This window comes from Dermacentor silvarum, chromosome 9 (assembly GCF_013339745.2).
Source record: "Dermacentor silvarum isolate Dsil-2018 chromosome 9, BIME_Dsil_1.4, whole genome shotgun sequence".
Classification (NCBI taxonomy): Eukaryota; Metazoa; Arthropoda; class Arachnida; order Ixodida; family Ixodidae; genus Dermacentor; species Dermacentor silvarum.
In genome coordinates this window covers 129576096-129597266 of record NC_051162.1, presented here as the reverse complement: position 1 = coordinate 129597266, position 21171 = coordinate 129576096, and the positions used below count along the sequence as shown (strand labels likewise).

At 44.3% G+C, this 21171-nt stretch overlaps 1 protein-coding gene across 1 annotated transcript in view; it reads left to right on the top strand.

Annotated features, from left to right (window-relative positions):
- Positions 1-16334, top strand: part of LOC119463897 (venom metalloproteinase antarease-like TtrivMP_A) — a 29195-nt gene extending 12861 nt beyond the window's left edge. The window contains 11 exon segments of the mRNA XM_037724718.2: positions 2839-2931; positions 3189-3327; positions 4700-4857; positions 6252-6323; positions 6410-6520; positions 6522-6541; positions 6630-6679; positions 8887-8995; positions 12558-12725; positions 15924-16065; positions 16194-16334. Coding sequence (XP_037580646.1) covers positions 2839-2931; positions 3189-3327; positions 4700-4857; positions 6252-6323; positions 6410-6520; positions 6522-6541; positions 6630-6679; positions 8887-8995; positions 12558-12725; positions 15924-16065; positions 16194-16334 — 1203 coding nt within the window.
- The last annotated feature ends 4837 nt before the right edge of the window (positions 16335-21171 follow it).

The following is a 21171-nucleotide window of genomic DNA, read 5'->3' as shown; positions in this document are numbered from 1 at the left end:
TGGATGGCTAGACGACGCTGACATTTAACGCGATAGCGTTTAGGGCCCCGTGTCGCAGAAAATCCGGCGTCGGCAACCGGCGTGTGATTGCGGGCGGCGAAGAAAATCGTCCCACCACATCAACCGCACAGGCCCTCCACGTGGTGCAAGGTTTTGGTGAACAAAATTGAATATCTCACAGTGAAATCCATCAGAAAATGCTTAAGTACGAATTTACTATTCGGTGTCAGATTCGCCGTCGGATTGCAATTTGAATTTACGAGAAAGCCTAATTCTGCTACGAGGAAACTCAAACACAAACCCCTTTCCCAGCATTTCTACCAGACCTGCGCGCGTCGGGGCAATAGCAAACAATTAATAAAATAATAAAAAAAGGTGCTAGGGCCTTCACATTTTAATATAAGACCACATATATCGCCCCTGGATAAACGTCTTTCCAGCAATGCATTTCAGTTTAACGTGAAGCCGACTTTAAGGGGATCGGTGTAGGCTTGGTTTTTGTAAGCTGGCTTTCCCACGTTCAATGTTGCAGTGAATGAAGCCTACTTGCCGTATACGAACAATACGATGCGAACGGGTCCGGATAACGCTATCGCGTTCTACTCTTATTGGCCTCGAAATTGCGCTTTCGCAACTCGGAGTCTGCGGCTCTTCGCTGACGTTTCGCTTGGGCTTCGGAAGCCCTCACGCAAGAATCGGCACGTCGACGACGAGCTCTTTCCCGAGCGCGTTCATTCGGGATGGATTTCCATGAAATTAATTCAAAATTAAATATTTCCGTTACGTAAGACAATGAATGACTCATACTCCCGTAAACGCGGCCTCCCCCTTACAATGACAGAATAGAAGTGAAATTTTGTGCTTGAATTATTATTAGTGGCAACGCAGCCAGTTGTGGAAGCAGATGACGACGACGAACGCAGAAGCATTGGCACGAGAGCGTGCCGAGCACCTGTGTAGCTCTGAGAGCAGGTGGTTTTTAAATGCCAAGCATTTCTTGGCGATAATTTGCTACTTTGGCAGTGTCTATCTATCTATCTATCTATCTATCTATCTATCTATCTATCTATCTATCTATCTATCTATCTATCTATCTATCTATCTATCTATCTATCTATCTATCTATCTATCTATCTATCTATCTATCTATCTATCTATCTATCTATCTATCTATCTATCTATCTATCCAGCCGCCTACGTCTTTGTGCTGTCATGATCGTTTCGTTAACTTGGTATGTACCAAAATTGGCACACTATAACAAGAGTATATGACCAACATAAATGATATGACATGTCATGATATGCGTGTCATGTAGGTCATGACAATGACCCAGCAAAAAAAGATTACCACTGAGAAACCACATAAATGGGTTCTAACGTGGGTACTAAGTTAAGGCATCACTAAAGGATGATGGTAGAATTCAGTCATGACTATGACTGAGCAAAAATGACCATAACTCAGCAAAAAACGATGAACACTCAAAAACCTTTGAAGAGGGTTCGGACGTGCGTAATAAGTGAAGGAAACACTAAAGGATGATGGTAGAAGTCATAATCATGGGCATGACTCAGAAAAAAATTACAGACACTCAGCGAAAAAAGATAAATACTCAAAAACCACTGAAGCGGGTTCGGACGTGGGCACTAAGTGAAGGAAACACTAAAGGATTGTGGCAGAAGTCATAGTTATGACCACGACTCAGCAAAAATGACAGTGACTCAGCGGGAAAAGATTAAAACTCAAAAATCACTGAAATGGGTTCGGACCTGGGTACTAAGTGAAAGAAACACTAAATGATTGTGGTAGAAGTCATAGTCATGACCATGACTTAGCAAAAATGAGAATGACTCAGCGAAAAAAGATTAACACTCAAAAGCCAATGAAATGGGTTCGGATGTGGTACTAAGTGAAAGAAAAGGCAAAAGGTTGATGGTCGAAGTCATAGTCGTGAGCATGACTAAGGCTTTCGCCTTAAGGTCTCTTAGGTGTAGCTGAAGGGACTCCTGAGGACTCATGACATGAATATCATGGCATGTATGTCATGTAGGTCATGAAAGAGCCGCCTACGTCTTGGTGCTCTCATGATCGTTTCGTTAACCTGGTAGGCTCTCCGCACACGGCTTACCATAACATCGATTCCCACAAGGCATGGGATCTGCCGGATTTTTTTAGCGTTACATCGCCGGCGCAGGCTAGCGTTTACAAGTTTGAAAATGTCGCTCCTATGTTTAGCAGCCTGAACTAAGTGCCTTTACTCTGTCTAAAGACTTTGCACTTTTGCTCACAATTTTACGCACATGCTAGCCGCGGAGCCTATTGTTTGGTATTCACTGCGATTGTCACTGAAATCCCAAGCACATGTTACAGAGATGCACTTATAACATAACATAACTCAAAAGAGGCTGAATATTCTTCAATCAACGCTCATTTTGCCTAAGCCTACTTTACCTGAAAAATAGATAAGGATTTAAACAGTGACACAGCACAGAGAAAGGAAGGTTCAGGAAGGTTCCCTGCGGACGCCGGGAACTTCCTTTTATTGTACATGCTGGTTCAGAATTTCCTGAATTATTACCTAAAATTCCGGGTGTCTTAGGAGTAATTACGGCCATATTTTCTACAGCTCTGCTCAAACACAGATGCCTTGCTTAGCTTCGAGATTTGAGGCACCAGCGTACATAGTGTCAGTATTGTGGTCATATTAAATATATGAAGCACACGTGATTTAATTTTCACTGCTCATCGTCCTTTTACAAGAAACGTCTCTTTAGATATCGTAACTGTTGAAGTGCATCATTGCCTATATGTTCTCAAAACAATGTTTCGACCGGTTGCAGTACAACGGGGAAGACATAGAAAAACATCTTTACGAAGACGAGGAGAAAATTGCTACTGTCATGGTGACCAAAACAGGAAATGGTGTCCGCATGGTATGTACAGCAACGCCATAATGTAGCCAAGCCTCTGAGCATGACATATTGCAAAAAAAGGTAACCAGTTGAACGTACAACTGAAGTAAGAAAATGTCAAGCGAAGCAATGACACTGTCTTTCTGGTTTATCACATATTGCATCCATGTCAGATTAAATTTGTTCTCCCTCAATAATCACTTGCTATAACCATGCGTAACACTGTCAAAAAATAAAAGCAAACTTGTTGTTTTGATATAATTTCATACTTGTTTCAGGAAGGGCTAGTTAGCCCCAGTCACAGAATACAGCCGATGCACGTCTCTGCAAAGTCTGAAGACGGCGTTGTTCCTCACGAGATCCACGAGATTGAGCACAAGGAAATGCTGGACAAAACACTTACTTACAGACGTAAAGGTGAGATTTTTTTGTAATACCATGCGCAAATGGCATCGTACGAGAAACCTAATTGTGTACGCTAATCTACAGCCCGTGGGATATGACAATACAGTATAAATGGAATGTTAACGCCGGACGAACTATCTATAAGCGAATGCTGTACAAGGCCCTTGCTTTTAAAATGTCTCGGCCTTAGCTGACATGTTTAGAGCGATTCTCATTATCATGCCGTTTTGTGACGGCATACCGGTTCACAGCTCTCCGTCTTCGTTGAGAATGTGAGAGTGGGAGCGAAAGGGGTCATTTAATGCATAGTAGTAACACAGGCCTCAAATACCTTACTACTAACTTCTAGTGATTTCCTACTATTGTGTTGCTGTAATAAAGACGTACATATGCGGATTAAAAAATGTTAACATTGTAGATTTGACCATTGCGAAACGTGTAGCAGCCGTGTCACAATTATTAAAGTTTTTATCTCTGCCGGAAACTAATCCCTGCGAATTTTCACACAGGATGCGCAAAATAATCAGAAATTACGTTACTTGAATTTGACGCATCATTTATGCAAATTCTATTGGGGGCATAATTTATTTTATTATTGTCCTGACTATGAATGCCTTGCGCAATGCTGTTGGCTGTTGGACAGTTTTATTATTGCTTTCGAAAATCGTCACCGCTATGCCGCTGCTGTTGCAGCCTAGTCATCTTCATTTGTGCACGTAGTCACAGAATCAGGGTGATGACTGCAGTGCACAGCTTAAGAACACAGACCGGACAAGAGGAGATGACAAGGTACATGGCAGACTGGCAAATAAAATCTTTATATCAGGTGCATGGTTGTTAAATATTCCAGTTGCTAGTCAGCAACGTGTCGTGTTGCTTCGTTTATGTTCTGCCGATATCCATAGGTTGTATGCCTATAGTTATGTATCAAATAGCTCGCCCTGTTGGCAACCCTGAGACGCAATTGCGCGCCACACATGCCAGGGGCGTCACAGGAACATTTTCGCATCTAGCCCTCGTCGAAATACAGCCGCAGATGGTCGGAGTCGAACCTGGGACATCGTGCTGTGCAGCCGAATGTTTGTTCGGTCTCGCGATGACGTAATAATGACGATGACATGACAACGGCAGCATAATCTCGACTGAACCACAGTGACTGTTAAACACTCCTTTGTGGTGTAACCATCGTTTGTTAACCGGACGCAGGTGAGTGATGTTGTTTGGAGCCCAGGTACGACAGTGTATGCAAACCACTCTGTTTTCTTGTTTATAAATTACCGCTCGCTGTAGGGCACGAGCTGTACAGCTAGTTCTATGTTATGCAAATTTGCCGTGTGCATCCAGACGGCTTGCGTAATGAATGTACTTTGGTTTTCCGCTTCAGATGCCGTTCCGAGTGAACGAACGTCGTCGTGGTCTCGAAGAGGCCGAGTCCCATCGCTTGTAACCATTGAAGTTTTCGTTGTTATGGACACATGGCATCACCGCTTCTTCAATAGCACAAAGCATGCGCTCTGGTATCTATGCATCATGGTCAACTCCGTGAGTTCGCTTTTTTGTTGTGTCATGAAATATGCACGCAGAATATCAGATCTCTCAACTTTAATACGAATCGGTATTACGTCTTAATTCAGTGGCATTATTTTTCTGAAACCTACAGCGTACGTTCTTGCATGCAATAAGCCGTGTCGATGCATGCAAATTCATCTTGTAATTTGTCAGAGTCAGCAAGACACTGTCATCAGCAAAAGCGAAGAATGAAGAACTTTGCTGCCATCATTTATTCTTAATCTGATCCTTTTCTGTTCAACTTATTTACAGCAAGAAACCACTGATTGTGCCATAAATATTCTGGATTAGTGAGACGCTTAAATAAACATTACTATAAGTGAAGTCCCCTTACCAAGACTGGCCACGCTGAAAGGCAGGACGTATACAGGCATATGCGAACACGCGCATCGTTGGCTTAACAATTGAGGTTCTTTATTTTAATGGCCGAATTCCGACGCAGTGATAAGCGATAGAGTTTTCATTCTAGGTATTTACAACTTCAGCCACAAGACTGGTGCAAACGAACTCGTACTCTTTTACGCACACACAATTAGACTACCATTCTTACAGCGGTCAATATCGTAAGCTGCAAATATCAAAAGTTAGGAACCACGCTCTGTGTCCTCTTGCTGAGCCTTCTGATCTGCCATCATATTAAGGCTTCGTGTGAGTTAGCTTTCTCTTAGTGATGCAAAATGGGGAGAGTCTCACACTATATAATTCAGTTTCCAGATAATTCCATGTGCATCCGCGTGTTTCTTGCATGGTCATGCTTTTCAGAAAAATACGGCGGTCTTGAGGCGTGATATTACACTAGAACCTAGAATACAATTGCTAGTCATCGTCAGTCAGCCAGTCAATGAACTTTTTTTCAAAAATTATCCTGAGGGGTCAAGGGGACGGTCGGCTGCGGGCCGCACCCACGTGGCGACAGGAATGTGGGGCTATATGTTATACTGCACTTCGATTACAGAAACGGAGCTTCATTACAGAGAGAGAAAGGAAAGGAAAGGAATTGGGCTGGTAGGTTAACTAGATTGCACCTGGTTCGCTACCCTATACAATGGGGTACTTTGTTATGAAAGAAACTTCAGAAATGCTATGGTGCAGTGCATGTGCCTTCCTCCGGATGAATTGAGGAGTAGAGGAGACCTGCGGTCTAAGCATTGCCTCACAGCACTTATTGACCTCTATATTGTTCGGTATTGCTATAGTGCTTTAAAGGTAACGAAGGTTCGCTACCGCTTCTTCGAGAGAATTGCGTGAGTGTTCAGCGTGCTTCGTCTTAAGACTTTGAGTTCACCGATTCTGTTCCGATAAGTATATCTGCTGCTTTGCCGCAAAAGGAAAACTCGACCTTGCCTTGTTCCATTCTTCCCGCTTAGGCAAATATAAGGTACAGAGCTGCTTCAAATCCAGGGGTGAAGCTGCTTCTTACCGGCGTGGAAAAAGCTATGGTAAGATGGTTATCACGTCCTGGCCTTCCTTATAGCCCTCTAAGTTGTCAACGCTCAATATTTGTCGCTTTTGCCTGCACCCAAAGCAAGAAGCCTACGTTGTGTCCCCAGAGCCCGGATATCTCTTTGACGACGGAACAATAACATTGTTCAGAAAGCACGCTGTCGGGAAAAAGAACGAGTACGGCCGCCCAGACTGTTGTGTTCCTCGCAACCGGGTATGTTTGTTTTTGCCCTTGCATTTTCGCCACCAAGAAAGTATCCTTAATTACAATGTACAAAGTGCTACCCTTATTATTTATGCAGGCGCAACGTGTTTACATTTTACAATGGTGCACTGACTGACGCTGGCTTGGGTGAGTGAGGCTACCTGCACGTTGTTTACCAAGCGACGGTAGTGAAAACATTTTTTACTTTGTTTTTTGACCTCAAGCCAGGTAATAATAATATTCTGGGAATAGAAGATGGCTAATAGAAGAGGAGTAAAGAGGGAGAACGCAGATGCACGCATGCCACTAATAAGAAATGAGCCATTCAGATTTATTTATTTATTTATTTATTTATTTATTTATTTATTTATTTATTTATTTATTTATTTATTTATTTATTTATTTATTTATTTATTTATTTATTTATTTATTTATTGTAACGATATTGCAAATGCGAGCACCCTCCATTGCAGGCCTCTTCACCACACAATATATCATGTTACTTTGAAACATAATATTAGATGACGTCACGTTGGAAAAAAGTCAGGACAGCTGCACATGAATGACAGGGAGCAAATGTTATGCCTCAGAACGCCTTAACGACGCATTGGTAATTACACTGATATCGAAGCGCTCCGGACCACCAATAACAACGCGAGTATGGTCTACAATCACATGATGCTGTAGGCGGGGTTTCTCAAGTAAACGTTTACCTGCGCTTTGTTCAGGGCAATGCTCCACAGTTATGAGCAATATCAAAAGGAACATTGCACATTTTGCCTTGTTGCACTTTTTTTACGTACCACCGTGGTCTCCTTAAATCAATCCAATTGTTCTTGGTCCGATTACTCGAGGGGCAGTCTAGATTTCACCTTTAGTTTCTTTGCATCACTTGCGAGCGGGGCTGCAGGCTGTCGACTCACTCAGTGCAGAACTTATGCATTAGTGAGAACATTACCATCAGAATACACCGCACCCTTGAAAGTTATACAATGCTAAAAACACTATACTGCAAAGTACCGACACTATGAAGAGCCCGAAAAGCTAAATTCTAAACCAAAACTAAATCAGTAGTGGTGTACACTATTGAATCAGTCCTGGCATGCTGCATGACTGGCTGGGTTTGAATTTGCTATTACCAGCCGTTAAATAGCAATTTAGCCGGTGGCGCGTCCAGCCGGTGGCTAGCGGATGTGACCAAAGTTACAGCACATCGCCTGCGAGCTTTTCAGTGCCCGGTTGGCACTGCCTAATCTCAGAAGTGATGCCGAGCCACCGCGCAGGTTCTTAGTGTCCTAGGTTCTGCCTCATTTGTAGTAAGTGGTTAACGCGGCGCTTTTTTCCACTTTCGGCATCCAAAACTTCTAATTCTGCGGGCTTTTCTTAACGCACCCACACGAATTTCAAGCGTATAAGAGGGAGAACGCAGAAGCACGCATGCCACTAATAATGGTCCTGCTATATATCTATACAATCCTAAACTATAGGTTTTCTAAGTGGTGAAAAATTTCGTTGCAGTCGGCCTTTAAGACGCTCTAAAGTAATCTGGAGCAGTGAGCTACTACTGATATTAAGGTGCTTTGAAGGCGTTGCCATGGTGCAACTGGCTGCCGCGTCAGTTTTCATAACAAAATGACACAGGTTTCATGCCGGTTGCGCTGCCATCCCATCCGTGAACATTTACAGTTGTCTTTGCGACATAACGGTGATCATGCGTTGTTGCGAATAGGACCCGGCTGAACAGCTCTGGCGCAGAGTGCGCTAAGTAGAAGCTGTTCGTACGCCATATTATTTTTATTTATGATGACATGATTATTTCTTGTTTTGGACATCGGTTTGCGAACGGGATACAGCAGAAAAGATTTGACGAACGTTGATGCAATAAGAGCTGTTCATTCCAAGACTGTCACTGCGACACCGATAAAACGATGAAGAACTGCGGTTTTGTCGAACATACTTGTCTAAAGCAGAGCTGCAGAAGAACCAAATGAAGGAGCTCGAGTGAGACTCATGACGTCACATTCGTGGCAGAGACGCGAAGCATAAACAGCTATTTGAGCCTGAGAACTCTAGCTCTAGCTTAGAATCAGATAGCCTTGTTTTCCAATCTCATGCAATGCCAAGAAATGCGATTTTAACGTACTCACCTTCTTGCTGCAGCAAACGTAGATTTTGTAGTGTACACTGCCATACTGAAATGGACAGTACGGTGATGATTACAAACTTTGAGACAAAATAAACTTTCGCATGTTAAATTACACCCACCATTCTACAAAATGAGTGCGCTGACAAAACTTGAAATTCGTTGGCCACTTCTCTTATGCGTCGTGCTTACGACTATGTCCTTGTTATAGGTATCGGTTATGTGTCTGGGGTCTGCACAGAGTCCTACGTAGCACTGGGGGAAGACAATCCCGGACTTTTCAGCGGAATGCACACCTTCACCCACGAAGTTGCCCACCTGTGAGTACCTTTAGTATCGACCGTAACTGTGACGTACAATCGAATGCGAATATAACGAGCCTGGATAAAGCCATTTGTTCTCTACATCAAGCATGCAAATCTTGTTGAAAGATTTCTAATATAAAATAACACCCTTACAATTAACTGGACACCAGATTAATCGAACTTGGGGCGTCAAGTGCTGTGAACTTCCTTGCATTCCGCGAATACAGAGTACAGTGTAGTTATTCTGATTTATCTCGTTTTTCGTCAAGTTTAGGCACAGGAAGAAATTACTGCCTACCATAGGTGCAGTTTTGTTTTTAATAAATGAATTAATTTCATGCTTTTTTCCACATGCGATAAAGATTCGCTATAACCAAGACATCAGAAAAACTAAGTTTGCCATAGACGAGTTTACCTATATCAAATTATTGATATATAGAACTATTTTAGCCAATAAGGCAATTTGTTATAGTAGGATTCGACTGTATTGGTAATAAGATGAAATGGAATACCAGGAAAACCTTCAGAAAAATATATTCGGAATTCTGAAAGAAATATGTTCTGAAGCTGAATGTTCGAATATTCAGCTTGAGTAGATTCACAAATATCCAATCATGTTCTTATCAGTTTAAATTCGTTCGCAGAAAAGGAAAAAGAAAGACGCTTGCTTCCGAACATTTGTAAATACGTAGATGTCCTGCGCTAGCTAAACACAATCTATGCCTGCAACTTTATTAGTCTCATGAGTCCATCTAATTGTCTGCCACGTTTGAACTGCATTCTGGTTCTGCCCTTCATTCTATTACTTTAACAGTACAAATATAAATAACTGCAATAAAACGCGAATACATAAAAATTGGGTTGATTCAGAAGCTATTGCAGTCTAAAAATGTGGGCCTAAGCCAAAGGGCAATGTCCACTGATTAAGTGCTGCTATTCAATGTACCTTTTTGGGGCCAACTTGGTACACCGGGTATTACAACCGCAATAAACACCATGCGCTGCACTCCGAATCAGTTCGCAACATGTCTCAAAAGCATTAACCATTCGCTGAATAACAATTCTATGATAATAAGAACCATTCTTTACCATACCGTGAATGCTTCCCATTACGTAAATGTCAATTGACGTTGCGTCCGCAGCTTAGATGTTCAGACGGCACAAAAACGGCCAGACAGTAATTACAGAAATTTGGGTGAATTCACCAAGAAGTCGTGGTATTAAATACGTGAGACTGTCACGTGTTCACACACACACACACACACACACACACACACACACACACACACACACACACACACACACACACACACACACACACACACACACACACACACACACACACACACACACACACACACACACACACACACACACACACACACACACACACACACACACACACACACACACACACACACACACACACACACGTGTGCAAGAATTATTAAATGAACAAATTACTGAATAAATGGTTCCTATAGTTAAGATAGCAGTACGAAGGCAGATAAGAAGTACTGCCTTATAGCTTAATAGACTATTGAATGCCTATTGAGTGCTAACGAGTTGATTTATTCGCAGCGAGAATTAAAACTTGAGCGGTACATTTGTTGTCTAGTTAGAATAACAACGACGAACGAACGCGGGGGATTATGACGGCTGTTCTGTGCTGAGCTGGTCAGGCCATATGGTGTATAGAACAGATAACCGGTGTTCCATAAGAGTTACAGAATGGATACCAAGACAAGGGAAGCGTAGTCTAAGATGGCAGAAAACTAGGAGGGGTGATGAAATTAGGAAATTTGCAGGTGGAAACTGGAACCAGCTAGCGCAAGACAGGTGCGATTGGAGATACCAGGGAGAGGCCTTCGTCCTGTAGTGGACATAAAAATGGGCTGATGATGATGATGATTACATTATTGTCTGCAATTGAATACGAGTTAAGAATCACAAATAGCATACGTTAAGTCATGGAAGCTGGTGTCCCATTTTCAGAAGTGTTGCAGCAATCCTAACCTACGCATACGTAAGTTTCTCGCTTCGAAAAGCACTGGTGTCGGCGAAAGAGACGAATTTTGGCGCCCTACAGAACATTAACTTGTAAATCAGCTTGACCTAATCTGTAATTGCTTGCCCTATAAAACAGAAAGTCGTGGACAATTGTTTTTACACGCTTCCGTTCCGGCTTTGGCAGAATATCGACGATTTGCATTTTTACTCAAAACGCATCATTTTAATAAAAAGTTCAAAATTAACTTGTGTAGTTTAAGTGCCAAAACCATGATTTGATTATGAGGGGACTCCGGAATAATTTGTATCTCCTGGGGTGCTTTAACGCGCACTTAAATCTAAGTACACGGGTGTTTTCGCATTTCGCCCTCATCGAAATGTGCGCGAAATGAGAAATTTTTCTGTGACCTATAGATGTGTGTGGCGAAGCATGTACTAATGCTACCCCGTCTCTTTTGCAGCACTTGAAGTTCCGCAAAGCTTGTTCTCAAGGATGCGGCGTTAGATATACTATTCTTATTTCATTTATTTCCCCATACATGGTCCCTGCCTCGTGCCCTTAAAGGAGTGAATACAAAATGCAACAAAGCAACGAAACATTGGATAAGAAATACAATCCACGCATGCGACCCACATTAAGAAGGTTACATAGTAGCTTGTAAATAACACTACGGCGCGTTTTACATAATTGTGCGCGTCTTCAATCATCCGCTGTTTTCTTTACGATGGACTTACAAACCTGACTGAAATGGTAGAGCTGAACTTACAGCCATGGATATTCACGGACATTTGTTTTGCGTATTGGTCATATTCGCTGTACTCGAGCAGACAAGATCTTGCCAACCATATTTAAAATCTAAAATAATATTCGCGTCACTTGAAATGATTGAGTACTGCTGTAAGATAAATGTTGGATATTTTGTGAACAACACGTTGTTCAAAAAAAGAAATTTAGAACGAACAGTGCCTCCTGGTGTTCACATCTGTTTTAGTGCACTTAGATTACAAGCCGTTTACGAAAGAGCAGGTCCCGGGACCGTAGCCTCGTGTGTCTTCGATGCACGAAGCCACAAAAGCGTTAAAATCAATTCCGGTCTTTTACGTGCCAAAAGCCCAATTGATTATGAGGCACGCCGTAGTGCGGGACTTCAGAATAATTTTGACTACCCGGGGTTCTTTAACGGGCACCTAATACAGGGTATGCGAGAGTTTTTGCATTGCGCCTTCATCGAAATGAGGCCGCAGCGGCCGGGGTCGGACCCGCGTCCTCGAGCTCAGCAGAGCCACGTCATAGGTACTGGGCTACCGCGGCGAATAAACCGCACAAGTGCTGCTGCGCTTCTTGAGATGCACCAGCATATATTACCCCGTGTGCTGAGCTAATAAGTAATTTTGTTTCGCGTAATGGCCACACAAAGTGTGCAACTTCTCAGAACTATCAGTCACCTTTCCCTCTTTCCTCAATTCAGTGTAGCCAACCGGGATAAGCTTGGCTAACTTCCCTTGCCTTTCCCTTATCGTTTCTCTCTCCGACACACATCTGTCGGGATCATGCACTTTTATTCAGCCTGGGTGCAAAGCACGATGGAGATGACCCGGACGTGAACATGCCCGGCCATCCTGGTGCCGCGCGCTGCTCGTGGAGTCTTGGGCACATCATGAGCTACGTTAACAACGGTCCGCCTCACCACCGGTTTTCTACGTGCACCTTGGAGCAAATTAGTTACGTTCTGAGGTAAGACCTTTCCTTTTGTTAGATGAGCATGCGTGTCAACGTAAATATTTTTTTCAAGCTCCAAGCCAAACATACGCACCACAAGAAACCCTTCTAACAGCGGAGCTGTTTAAGGTGGCGGTCCCACTCCGGTGGGACCACTCCGGCTTTGGAGCAACCGTGGCGGCTCTTCTACTTAGGATATAAAGTTGTCGTATATACAATAAAAAAGCTTAATTCTTGTCGATTCCAACTATATATACTATAAAGAAATTGATTTATGTGATTTAGAAATAAATGTTCAGGAACAAGCAGGAGATACGTGGTTTTTGCGAACTGTCTCAGTTATGACCATATTTAGAAGAAACTACCGCATTTACTGCATTGTGGCTTGCTCTGTATCTTTAGGACATATTTATCTATTACCTGTAGACGCAGAAAAATAACGTTGAATGTTTACTTATTGGATGATTTGCTTTGGAAGATTGCCAAAATGTCGCAAATTCTGTTATAAACAGCCCGGCAACTACACGCTCAAGCAAGCTAGATTTTAGATAAATTAGAGTTCAAGGAATTTCGATTTACGACGCGAAACTTCATTCATGTACCTAAGCGACTAATTACCCCGTATCACCGTCACAACAAGGTCGCCACGACTGACTGCATGTGTCCGAATGAACCATCCTTTTATTTCAAAACGACTATTTTTAAATATTACTTAATGACTTCGTAGAAGCACCCGGTAGATCATGATGGCGTCATCGCCCCTTTGATTTTGTTATCTCAGCATTATTTGTGAACAATTTACAGCTCGGGTATTCTTAGGCCCGGTGGTTGGGTTAATCTAACAATTTGAGGCTAAAGTAGCTTTAATGTATCACACCAATTGATAAATAGGCTTTCCTTCTTTGCCCATGTTTTCTTCGGCATCAATAGAGTGAAACTATGTTATCGTTTATAGTATACTGCAGATCACGTTGGCGCTATAGCCAGCTAAATCTTTTTTTTTTTCGGGCGCAGATAAGGTAGATTCAAAACAGAGCCTCCTTCTTTAAACAACATATTCTGTCAGCATGTAAAGTTTATACGTAATACATTTGCTTTGTTTCTGTCGTTACACTTATTGCACTGTAGTCTCTCGTGAATGTCATGTGCGCGATGATGATTAGCAAGCTCACACTATCAAGAAATTCGCTACAAAGCTGCAAATGTTGCATTTTGTAAATTCAGAGCAAAGTCTTATTGAAGTGAATTTCGAATTCAGTGATTAATGTCCAATAGCAACTATAATGGCTCGTCCGCCATCTTCATTTCATGGAATCAGCCAGGCATTGACCATTATACAGTGACTGGAGGCAGATGCTTGCACCGTGTTAAGCTGGACTTACGCCCACGACTCACAAAGACGCGCGATCGTGACATTTCCTGAGTGTGTGCACAATTCCCTGTCTTTTTGATTCTTTATTTTGTTTACTTTTTCTTCAAAATTCTCGTTCCCAAATACCGCGGCCGATAAGAAATTGGATCCATCACTGATTCGCACACTGCCTTACTTTAAAAAAAAAAAAAAAAAAAAAAAGGTTAGCCGGGCTCGTTGGCACGACGGCATATTATTGCATAGTATTGCATTTTTTTTATTGCGATAGCAATTATATGGACACTCAAAAGCAGATTTCTGCCGTCGGCGTCGCCGTCGCCGTCGGCGTCGCCGTCGCCGTCGCCGTGAGGTTCCGTATGACGTCAATGGAGATGAAATCGTGGCCGCGCGCCGCCGAACGCTGTATGTGCGAGTGAAAGGGCGCGAGGGACGCGCTCTTTCACGGGGAGTGAACGCACGGCGGAGAACAAACGCGCGTTCTGCGCCGTGCTTCCTTAAGGGCTGCAGAAGTAGGCGTCTCTTTCCTCCTTTACAATCACCATATATGTAGAGCAAACGCGCCTTCTTCCGATGCGCGAGAGGCCGTGGGGGAGGGGGGGAAGGGGGAGGGAAGGGAGGCGACGTTTAGCTGCGGCACCAAGTGCCTATTTATATCAGAGGCTCCGGCAACAGTCACCAACGCCGCACGCATTTTGAGCGAACGCGGGCAAAATGCCGACGGCGTCGACAACAGTTCGGCGCGTTGCCGGTGCTGCTGCATGTCCAAGTTTATACAGCTGATAAAGCTAATATCATTACTCCGTATATCTCTCTACAAATTTGCTATCGCAATTGATGCTTCACCTTTCAGGTGAAACTGCGACAACTTTTTCTTTCACACGCCTCTTTGTATTTACTTACCAGTACTCCCGTGTAGGTTAGTTAACAGCAACTTCTTTTGATTAAGCTCCCTGCCTATCAGTACTGTTGCAGTCCCGAATCGGCAGGGCGCATTTTTTTTTTTTTGTTTCCATCGAAGCAGCCCCTTTCATCAGCGCCGTCCAGACGGCGACCGTGCCCGACACTGACCATGACAAGCTGATCGTCACGGAGATGCCACAGATTGGTGCGAGGGGCCAACTTTGTGGAATTACTACCGTGGGAACTGTGACGATCTCCGTTTCCCAGATGGCCACGCAGTTGCGCCAAATGCGAGGGCGAGGGTGCAACATTAGACGCGGAGCTCTGTGAAAAATACGACTCCTCTGATGGGCCGCACCAAAGTCATCAGATTCCCTAGTCGGGTGAACTAGCGAAGACGACTGTTTTATGAGCGGACACCTTGGATGCAGTGGTGTGCCGTGACATGTTCTCATGTGTGCCGAGACATGTAGTGAGTCAGACAGTCAATATGATCTTACACGGAGTGGGCTACCATATCTGGAGCCACTGTAAATACTGTAAAATAGGCCCTTTTCTCTCGCTCTTACTCCCGGCCGTAACCATCCCTATGGCTGAAGGATCACCGGCCTAAACGCTACCCCGAGTCCTAACAATCCTTATTTCTCTTCGCTGCTTTTGAACAGCGTTTAGTATGTTCAAGTAATATGCCAGCGATTATATTATTCGTAGCGAATTAAATGGCTGTTATCGGGATTCTGAACTTATGGCAAAAAGGTTCAAAATCTTCGAATTTTGTGCTTGCGCTCGTGTTTGTATACGCGTTTGTGTGCGTGCGTGCGGTTGGTGTTCTTCCTTGGCGATTGTTTTTCTAGGTATTTTACTTAATATTATCTAGAAAGCGTGACGTATTAATAATCGTTTGTCAGTGTTCCGTCTTCGCCTTTCTTTTCTGATTGAAGACGTGCAGGTGAAGCATGCTGGAAAATAATCTCGGAAGGGACTTCCGTGAAGAACGTGTACCCGGGAATGGCAGTGTCGTTTCGAAGGTTCTGCGCAGTTCTGCCTTACGACAAACAAAACTCGACGTTCGATTACGCCACCGTAAGAAAATGAATTTTTGTTGCGGAGATTCATTTGTTACATTTGCAGCGCGATACGGTTTGTGCTGTATGCCATGCATGCCTTAGATGCGGAATACCCCAATATAACCTCCCTTTTCCTCCACATAGGTAAACCAAGCAACCTGCCAAGTGCGCTGCCATTTCTACAAGGAGATCATGTCCATATTTAGCGATATGCCACCTGTGCGCATGAGCTTCCACTACGAAGCAGAAGCACTGGACTACATGCCTTGCGGCGATCGTCTGTAAATTTTGGCACATACTCTCCTTTCACAGCCTGTCTCACTGACCGGTATCTAAATAGAAAGACTCTGAGCACGTCATATAGCTATTAGATCGTAGAACTACATGTGAACTTGGGTATGGTAGGATTAAGTAGAGTGTAATGGGAGACGTTGGAAGCAGCATAAGCCTCCGGTTAGTCTAATCTACGTTTATGCACAAGAAATGTGGATTTCTTGTACTCTCTTATCTGCCTCCGCTCTAGATTTTTCTGAACCTGTCATGTTTCCTCTTATTAAAGCGAATAACCTTCTTTGGTACTATCGGCCTTTTTCGTGGTTGGCGGCGGTCGGTGGTGGTCAATGGTCGGCTTCGGACACGCATTTTAATAACGGCTGCCTTTTACCAAGAGGCTTGTACCACACACATCTGCGTCAGACATGTAGTGATGCTTACCTTTTTGCATAAAAATTGGTGTTACTATGATGTTCGGCGCCAGTTATCTCACGCTAGTTGCGCGTCTCGCACCTGGTTGCAAAAATGAGATGTAGAAGCTATTGTTTGAGGACTAAAACAGTGAACCAGTTTTTTCTGTTGTCGCCAGGTTTGCGTCCAAGGAGTGTGCACGGCAAGGCCTCCCAATATGGGTGAGCCGACGGATCAACAGAGAACCGATAGTGCTTATGAGTCTACTGACGTCGGTACAACCCGTGCCGAAGTGATGACCACTCCCGAAGAGACGACCACAACTAGGCCGACGAGAAGACCAACAAGAAGGATGTTCCCGTGGCGGCACAGGCAAAGGCATTTGTAACTTATGGGTATAGCAGCACATGTACGGAATAAACGTCGTCCGTGGACAGTCATGATTGATTGAAACGCTATAATCCGGCACTGTTTTCTTCGGCAAATTCTGCGCTCTGCCGAAATGCACATCCGCGGGAAGACGGCCAAATGAATTGAGGTATCACTGTCCCACCTTTTTCCTTGAGGTAGTCTTCGGCAGAAGGTTTTCCAGCACACTTCAACGTGCATGCAACGCTATCCACAGAAGGCCGCACGGTGGGTTTATTGCGCAGTTGTTGTAATATACTCATTAATAATATTTTTTTCACTATCATTTGTCACGCTTGAATTGCTGTCGCTTGTAATTCGCGTACAAGCTTCTTTCTGGCGGCCTGCTGCACGGGCGTGCAGCTAAAGCTAGGTGCATGGAAATTTAGTGATGAAAATTACTCGAAAAATACCCGTTAGTACCGCCAACAACGATATTTTTTTGCATTATTGAATCCAAGAAAAAATAAATTAAGTCGCAGTTAATGCATCCGTCCTCGAACCACAATGTACAGTGGATAATGCACATACGATGACTGCATCGTTTATTTAAAATTTGGGCAGAGTTACGAAGTAGCTAGGAAACTTGAAGTTTACGTGAATTCTGTGCTTCTACACCTTTCGCGGTGGGCTGTACGTAAGAAGCTAGTGGTTATTAGGCCGAAACCTGCTTACACAACCAACGAAAGATTCTGCTTCAGAAAGTTGCGCTCCCTAAGGAAGTGTTTAATTGATCAAATGTTTCATCAATGCTTGTAGCCTCCGTGACTTTTTGGCAGCCGCCTCACGGTCTTGAATGTAAGGGCAAAGTATTCGCTGACCTCGAGAGCTCCGCCGACAACATGGGACCCTTCACATAAGGTACGAAAATGATGCACTGATGCCGTATGCGCGAGCTCATCGCTGCGCGGACAGTTTTTATGTGCGCGTCTTTTTCAGTTTCGAAAGTTGTTCGTCGTGCCTGGTGTCACTCGGTTTCCAATAGGTCAAACCCGGGTTCTGGTGAGAAACTCCCGCGCTGAAAGCTGGTCCCCCACCTCAAGTGCACCACCACCGCATTCTTGCTGCATATAGCACCGCCTCTCTTATCGCAACCTTTTGGTGCTAGAGGATTCGACCACCCAAATTAGAAGCACGTGAGCTGTTTTGGGGGCATATTAATAGGCCTTCAAATTCAATTAAAAGCGTTGAGACTATTGTTGACGTTGACGCTGCATCGACTCATGAGCGACAACAAATTCTGCACGATCCCTTGAGTCGGAACAAAGATTACTCCCCGTGAGCAGTGACCGAATACAACGTCGGAAACTAATAATTATGTGCGACAAATCCTGTCAAACCCCAACATGAATCTTCACTCATGACACTTGAACTGCATCTTACAACTCGGGAGCCTAGGATGAGTGTCATTTGAAATATAGGCCACTGATATATACTATTTTGCTACATAAAACAATCAAACACTGTCATATATATATTGTCACGGAGCGGCATATTTTCTCGAGTTTTCGAGTGGTTTTGACGCCAATTAACGGCCGCCCAGAAACGTGGTGTCCTCACTGTGCGGCGTATAATTTCGAGAAGGCGACACGCCGAATTACGGGCGTCAAAAACGTCGTGGCCTCACGGGGTGGCATCTCGATTCGAGACGCGGCACGTCGATTAACAGACCTCGAGGTGTGCGTGGGCGGCCGTGTGGTACAGTGACAGGGCTCGACCTTGGAGAGAGGGGAATCTACCGTCCCTCGTCCATGGTGAAAGGGGCGCGGCCAAGACCTTTGAGAGGAGTCATGAATTAATTAGGTGAATTCTGCATACCGACAGTTTCCCTACATAGGGAACTAGGGAAAGGAGAGGCTATTTAAGCGCAGGTTTTGGGCCCTGCTATTTAGTCTAGAAGCTGAACCTATGTGCTGCTGAGAAGCCGTCGGGGGGCTAGTGCCGTCCAGTATCATCTGGGCCGCCTGGCCACGTCGGAACTCCGAGGAACTAGTTGACGAACGAGACGACAAACCAACGTCTGCAACGAAGCCCACGGTAGTTCGCCTCAAGTTAGCTCAACCTGCTTGAGAGAAGACGTCAAATCTGGACTCCCGGGAAACCCAGCCCAGCAATCGCATCCAACTCGACAAGATCGGCCCGCCAGCATTCTTCGGGAAAGCTCTGTGCCACCGACTTCACGGTTTATGGACTTGCTGCTGCTGCCCGGCCACGCGTATGACATCGTTGGTTTTCTTTTGAACGTTGTTTTCTTTTGAACTTTGTTTTAGTCAATTACTGTTAAGTGTATGCTTGTAGATTTGATCCGCGCCCTGTTTCATTCTTATATCTACTGTTAATTGCTCGTATTTATTTGTCTTCATCATTGTGTTATATTAAGTTCAGGTGTATTAGTCTGTCTTGTGATTTTTATTATTTTATTTTATTAATTTGTCTATATTTATCAGCTGATAAATATCTTGTTTTTTGTTTACTCCCGACTCTGACTCTCTCACTGTGTTCGCTCGAGTATGGAACGACCAACCGGCTTGTCTACCCCGTCCATCGACTTCGCGCCGACGACGAATCGGTGACAGCTGTGACATTATATATATATATATATATATATATATATATATATATATATATATATATATATATATATATATATATATATAATTTCGAACGATGCTCTGCAGGTCGTGTACGCACGTAGTTTAGATAGAGGGAGCACACTTACGAAAAAGGCATGTTTACTTGCTTGCGTATCGGCCGTAGCACGGCCTTCATCAGAGTGCATATATATCAAAATTTGTGGTTAATCAGGCATCTTTCCCTGCGTGCACCATCGGTTTCGAGCACTCTGAGCCTCCATGCACACAACGCGCCGCGTCCGAGCCACGTCCGCGCCTGCTCCGCCTACTCCGTGTGCCGAGGCACCCTACCGGGCCCATCTAGGGACTAACAAGCCCACGCACACAGCAGGGAGACCCTAGGTCTGGTATTCCGGTAAGAACTGCGCATTTATTAAGCTGGGTTTCGATACAACACATTTTAGCAATGCAACCGAATCGGAATCTAATTGCTATACAAAACATGGCCAAATGGTCGCTGGTGGCCACTGACTGCGCGCCGCGACAGAGAAACACAAAGAACAAAGAACCCAGTCTATAGTAATGTCGCCTATCCGTCGGCCAGTGCCTGCTATCGTGCACCCCACAGCAGATAAGATGGAAAGAGAAGAAACAGATGAACAGACGGGGGGCACGATCGGACGGCGCTGCCTCAGGACATGGAGACGAAGGAAGAGTGCAAGCGCCCGCCGAGGCCGGGACCCCGCTGAGCCGAAGTAACCATCCGCCAGCGGCGGACAAAGGGGCCGCCGCCGGCAGAGAGGAATACATACGCACCTTCCGACGCCTGGATGTGGTCTTCAGTCCCCATCTTGGGCGCGCCAGTAAAGGGCCCGAATCCCGCAAAAATCTTGGCAAACAAGGAAACCTGCTGCCATCCCTCCTAACTCCCCCCCCCCCCCCCCCTACCTTCAGGCTGGGGAACAAGCGACTGGCAACTACGGCATCGATTCTAAGAATAGTAGAGGGGAGCTGTTGGTAGAAGTTCGCGGGGAAAGGAATAGACTGCGAATAATGAATGCCCTCTACAAGAAGCACAGTAATAGGAACTGGACCTGAAAAGGCCTTAATGGAGAAACAAGAAATTAAATAGATTTCATACTCTCTGCCCATACCAGCATAGTGCAGGATGTACAAGTGTTAGGTAAGCTAACGGGCAATGATCATAGGTTAGTCAGGTGTAGGATTGCTCTCCATTTGAAGAGAGAAAGAGCAAAATTAGCCAAGAAAAAAACAGGTCAACCTAGACACAGTAGGGGAAAAGCCGACCAATTCAGGCTCGTAAACAAATATGCAGCGTTCGAACGGGAAGATGAAGATAACATAGAGGTAATAAATTAAATCGTAACTAGGCTGATTTCAGAAGCAACCATTGAAGTAGGATGTAAGGTACCAAGGCAACCAGTAGGTAAGAGAGA